The 6,319-nt window shown below is 43.8% G+C and overlaps 1 protein-coding gene across 4 annotated transcripts in view; it reads left to right on the plus strand.

Annotated features, from left to right (window-relative positions):
• The window catches only part of LOC119964510, a 210,188-nt gene extending 204,445 nt beyond the window's left edge, over nucleotides 1–5,743 (plus strand). For all 4 annotated transcript variants that reach the window (XM_038794087.1, XM_038794083.1, XM_038794086.1 and 1 more), the window contains one exon: nucleotides 5,266–5,743. In XM_038794087.1, the coding sequence (XP_038650015.1) occupies nucleotides 5,266–5,279 (14 nt within the window). In that variant the 3' untranslated portion in view covers nucleotides 5,280–5,743. The remainder of the gene's footprint in view (nucleotides 1–5,265) is intronic.
• The last annotated feature ends 576 nt before the right edge of the window (nucleotides 5,744–6,319 follow it).

Below are 6,319 nucleotides of genomic sequence, written 5' to 3' on the forward strand. Positions count from 1 at the left end.
TGAAAGCTGATCTGCTTGTTTGTAGTGTAGCAAACATGAATTTGTAAGATGCGTTATCATGCCATGGTATGTCTGCACACTTGCCATTGTCATGAGCTGTGCTGTCATAGTGTCCTGCATTTGCAGAGTTGTACCATGCCATACCAGTCATTGTTCCAGTGTTGTTGGTTTTGTCGTGCTTGTTGTTAACGTTGGTGCCTTTGGTACACTTCTTGTTGTCTGTGTTGTTGTTTTTGTAGGTTTTGTTGTTGTGCTCAATGACCATTCCGAGTGAAGAAGTCGAGTCCTTCACAAAGTTACTTATGTCAGTGTCCTTTGTGGCATCTGTTGTTTCATTGAGCGTTTCGTCTTTGATTCCTCTGGAATCATGTTCCCTGTCTGGAGTCATGTTCGGTTCACTTGAATCATCATTGGCTTGTTGATGTTCCCCGTCTGGAGTCAGTTCTGGTTCACCTGAATCATCTTTGGTTTCTTGGTGGTCCTCTGTCGGAGTCATTTCAGGTTCACTTGAATCATCTTTGGTTTCTTGATGCTCCGCGTCTGGAGTCAAAATGTTCAAGATTTAATTTTCTTGTGGAGAGGCTCGAGTGGATGAGGTTTCAATTGATGTGGTCGCACTGGACTCACGAGTAGTTTCACTTGGATTGTCGAGTGCCTCTGCATACGAGCTGAGATCTGTCAGCCTCGCTGTGATGTTGCACATCTTGTATGGGAATTGTGAAGCCTTTGTCACTTGTCTCACATATAGTGGGTAAACCTGCAGTGTCTTGTTGTTGGTTAGATGAGCTGGGTAGACTGTAGAGTATTCTTCTGATGGCTCAAATAATCTGGGTGGACTGTCATAGTCTTTCTGTTGTTCACGTGAGCGTGGCAGACTTGCATTGTCTGCTGCTGGTTGCTCAGATGCGGTGGATAGACCTTCATGGTCTTGTTCATGCATGGACTGCGCTTTGGAGTCTTGAGTTGCTCCCATTGTGGAGTCTGTCAACGAGCTCGCTGTGGAGGCTTGTATCATTCTCTCTATGGATTCTGGCACCATTCCCTGTATGGAGTCATGCAGTGGTCTCGCTGTGGAGTCAATCTTTGCGCTCTAAACGGAGTCGTGCAGTGGTCTCGCTGTGGAGTCTTTCATCGCTTTCTGTGTGGAATCGGGGTCTCTTCATGGTGCGTGGACCACCCTCTGTGTGGAGTCGGGGACTCTTTGTAGTGCGTGGACCACTTTTCGTGTGGCATCAGGCTGCTCTCCGTGGGCTTCGTCTTCTTCGTGGGTATTTGTCAGGTTGCTGTCGTCCAATGTATCGACGATCTGCCATGGCATCATGGTATTGGATTCATCTACCATGAGTAGAGTCATTTTGAACTTTTCAACCGTGTCGCTGATACTTGTATGGTCATCATATCCGAATAATTCAGCCATATCTGAGTAGTATTCTTCGATAAACCAATTATCTTCTTGTGTTTCGGTATTGTTATTGCGCTCTCTGTGTCCACGGAAGAAATCATCGTCTGAGTAGTAGTCTTCAAGTACCAAATCATCTCTTTGGGCGGCGCTAACTGCTTGTTGCAGGGTTCTGCGGAGGTTGATTTCAACTACTGGTAGAAGTTCAGGCATTGTTCTGTCTTTCGAGGTGAAAAAATGGTGTTTTGCGGCTTTAATACTCTTCTTTTTAATTTTTGGACATTTCCCCTTTAAGTGGGCGTGGTCTGGGGCCTCTGACGTCATGACGATCATGACATAAAGCGTAGGAATGGATTGCGCATGCGCAAATCGCTTTTGCTTTGCTGTGCGCTCTTTGCGCAACTGCGCATGCACAGCTTCTCGCGCATGCACAAAACACTGTTTTGCCGGTTCACATCTTCCCGGGAACTGTGCATGTGCGGACTGGGCCAGCTGGATACACGCAAGATGGCTGCCAATCAAAATTGCCATTTGCTTCTGTTGCAACCCTTCCTCTGCCTCGTGGTGAGTATTGGCGCCAGTTTTACCGATTTCTTTTTGTTTACCTCGCAGTGGCTTTCAAATTTGTCCAGGATTGTCTAGAACTTCGTTCTGTCCTGCCCTTTGGAGTATTTAAAGGAGCGGAAGATCTATGTTGCATGTTCACCCGCAATGGTGAGTAGAAGAGCAATCTTCTCAGCATCGGCCATGCCATTTAGGTTGGATACTTCCATGTAAAGCTGAAATCGTTGCTTGAAAGATGCACGCCAGTTGGCACTGAGATTTCCGTGGTACCTGAGTGGATTAGGAACCGGAATCTTGATCATCGTGCCTGGGTTTGGTTGCTGGTTGTCACGGATCTTGCTGAGTTGAACTAAATAGATTGAACAGGTGGCCATGGGCAATTCCTGTTTCCTTTTTATTGTTTTTTTTAATTTGATGCTTATATTGTCATGCGGGCTGTTGTTTGGGGGTGGGTGGGAGGAAGGGATTGTTGTTAATCAGAGGTTTGACATTGTTGTTGTGTTTTGCTGCTTCGTGTAGCATAAGCTGCTTTCTTGATGTATGCTTTGACAAAGGAAGCTCCAGAATATTAAATGAGTTCAACTTGTTTATTGAACTATTAACACAGTTCTTAAATGAGTTTGACTCTCTGCTAATCTAGCTGTAGTAACTCAGTCTATCCTTACCAGTCTGCTCTAAACCACGTGCTGGTTGTGATGCTGTTGATCAACCCTGATGTACTCTCTAGATGTCTGTCTGTGGAAAGAGATAGAGCAGGTGTGCCCTGTCCTTTTATATGGGTTGTGAAGTGCCCCCTTGTGGTAATGCCACCTCTAGGTGTCCTGATTACCCATTGGTTGTGTCCTGTTGTATTGACCCATTGGTTGTATGTCTGCATGTCATGACATCTCTGGTGCTCCCTCTAGTGGTTACTTAGTTGTAGTGTATTTACATTAACCCCTTGTGTATATACAGTGATGCATATCGCCACATTTGTACCGTTACTGTTTACTGTTTATTTGGGGGGGGGGGGGGGGGGGGGGGGGGGGGGGGAATTTTGAAGAAAATGTGAATAAGGAGAATAAAAACATTTTTTAAAAAAAGAATATTTAGGAACGCTGAGTAGGCACTGGTGAGGTCACTATCTGTAGCTAGGGGGAATGGAAATTTGTCACATTAAAATGTTCACCATTAAAACATTTTGCACCTGATATATGTGAAACATCTGTCACTTTATTCTTCACAGCAGGCTGTTTCCACCAGTTGCCTCGCCCCCCCTCCCTCCACAGTTGTCCAAGATCAAAAGCCCCCAATGCAGACTTCGTCATGAGGATGGGTGTGAGCGTGCTGCCAGCAGAAAGACAGGAGTCAGATTTAATCAGATCCTGAGGAGCACACAGAGCATCAAAAATGATGCTCCAGTTGCAGAGACAGATGTGCGTGTGAACTACACCAACTTCACGGATGATGCCACCAAAGCTAATAAAAAAAGGAGAAGGACAGAGCTCCTTATAAAAAAGAGAAGGAAGGGTAAGAGAAGAGTAGAGGACACAATTGGTCGCCCGGGTAGCAGCTGTGACAGTGAAGGCACAAGCATCGGCAATAAGGCCAATATACAAGAACACACATGGAGTAGGAAGCATCATTTCGAAAGGCTGAAAGAGATGGTGACTCAAAAAGCAGTCAGAAAACCGGTCTTTTGAAAGATGAAACAAGATCACGTATTCGGCCAAGGTTCAGGAGACCAACAAGAAGATGTCATTTATCTGAAAGAGTAATTGTGTAATGAACTGTGTACAAGGCACACATTTGAAATTGTTGTGCACAATGTGAAGCACAGTTAGATTTGTATATGTGACATGTTGGAAATTGTTATGCAAATCATGTTTTGTAGGGCACAGTTATATTGTTTGAACACTCACATTTCCAAAGGAAGGGGATGTGGTGATATGCATGTGCATAGTAATGCATATGGTTAGATGTATGACCTCCGACCAGCAGATGGGGACCGAGACCCACTACGTGACTCCACAGAACCGGCCGTTGGTAGTAAGTCGTACTAGAGGGCAGTCGTATTAGAAGAATTTCCAAGAGAATTCAATTATTCGTTACCGTTTGTACTATAGTTCATTAGTTATTTTTCCACGAGTTCATTTTGTTAATAAACTATCTTACTAGTCGAAGAACTAGATGTTCTGTGTATATCTTTACCACAGCCACAACACAGAACATAACAAGCTGGAGATATGCAGAAGCAGAGAGTTGTGGATATGAAACTTGCAGAATTTGCTGGTGTTGCAGTGGGTAGGAAATGTCATGTGAAGATGCATTGTCTGGTCATGAACACACATGTGAGCTCATTTGAATTTTTGGAGCAATGCTGCCAGATCCTTGGGTCCATACTCTTAGAATTGACCTTCCTGGCAAGCTGTGCCCTCTCTGCTCTGAAAACGGTCCTTGAGTCTCTGCATCCCACACAGAACCCTGATAACTCTTCTCCCATGCACTTCACCACCATTGCATTTAACACTGCATCCATCACCCTGAAACGTTCAAGTTTCCATCATTTACATTTCACCAATATTATTAACTGAACTTCCTTTAAGAGAGCCGTTAAGAAAAGCTGGCTAGCTGCACCACTTGATGATTGCACAACACTAAACAGCCCCCTGCTGAGCACAAGGGCAGTCAACAGCACAAAGAAGAAGGAAACAGTCCAGGACCTGCTGGACCGCATGCCACCATAACGTAGATGAGGTGTTTGCATGAAATTTACAGTCTGCCCTCCATATTCAGAAGCTTGCAGCAGGTTGCAAGTTGTGACCTCTGCACCCAAAAGGTGGGGCCCGCAAAGCTCCAGCCTCTTTTATTCTTAACTTGAAGGTAGAAAGATATAACTCTCTAATGTTTTTAAAATGTGACACTGAACCCATGACAAAGACAGAAAAACATAACTGGATTCCTCATCCAGTCTTACCTACATCTTTCAGATGGGACATTAAACCCAGGGCACCATCTGTTCCCAAAGATAGATGTAGAAGACCTCGTGCCGCAATTTCAACAAACAGGAGCGCTCGCACTGATAGCCGAGGCAATATGTACCCTTCAACTAACAGATTATTTGATCATATATCCCATTGCTGTTTTGTGGGATATACTGTATGTAAATTAGCAGCTGTATTTCCTACATTACACGGTGACTGCATTTCAAAAAGTATTTAATAGTCTGAATAATGCTTTGAGACACCCTTAAAGCCAGTGTAAAAGTGCAAGTCCTTTCTTTTTACTGATCTGCCCCTGAACTTTCTTGTATCTTTTCCCAGATTATGCACGGTAGACAGCAAAATACTTTTGAACCTCAGAATGGAATTGCTTGGATTTACCTCAGAATGGATTCTACTTCAGCTAAGTGAAAGACGTCTGGAATCCTCCAAATGACATTTTTTAGTATTGGGTGGACAAATTGCAGGAACATAATTAAGTTTGATCCAATCTCATTTTCTGTTATGTTAATTATTTGTATTTACTTTTACAATACATCCCAATCAGTGAATAACTTCCTTTCCATCAGATATTCTTCACTTAATCTGAACTCACAGAATGAAATAGTTGGAATTTTACGCCACAGAAAACGTTGTTTTAGAACGTTATCCAAAAATGAGAAGTATTTTCATCCTGGATTATTAGTCAGGGTCATGATATTTATAAAAATATTTCTGTGTTCCTGTGTGACTTACATTTCGCTAATATTTGTCTGTGTATTGTCAAAGCAAAATGAAAGCACAACCAAAAAAACAGAAACATTGCCATTGTGTTATTTTGTTCACTATATATATATAATTTTGTGAAAGTATTAACTTACGTTACTAAACATAGAAATAGTCAGGGCAGAACGGTGGCGCAATGGTTAGCACTGCTGCCTACGGTGCTGAGGACCCGGGTTCGATCGTGCAGACTCCACACTGACAGTGACCCAAGCCAGGTGTCGAACCTGGGACCCTGGCACTGTGAAGCAACAGTGCTAACCACTGTGCTACCGTGCCGCCAATGACAGCTGAACAAAAGCTTGGGGTCACACTTGAATGGAGATGCCGTGTAAAACAGTCACCCAACCTGTGGTTCTCCCGTGCAAAGAATGCTTCACCACGAGCAGTGAAAACAGCAGAATAAAATTTGCTGCTTCACCTGGAAAGAGTGCCTGCAGCCCTGGACAATGGGATAGCGCGAGGTTAACGATCGGGTGCTACACTTCATGCTTGCATGGGAAAGAAGTGCTCGCTAGGTGAATTGGACATTCTGAATTCTCCCTCAGCCGCTGAAGTGTGGCGACTAGGAGATTTCCACAGTTACTTCATTGCAGTGTTTTTTTGTTTTTTT

This window comes from Scyliorhinus canicula, chromosome 4 (assembly GCF_902713615.1).
Source record: "Scyliorhinus canicula chromosome 4, sScyCan1.1, whole genome shotgun sequence".
NCBI classification, from domain to species: domain Eukaryota; kingdom Metazoa; phylum Chordata; class Chondrichthyes; order Carcharhiniformes; family Scyliorhinidae; genus Scyliorhinus; species Scyliorhinus canicula.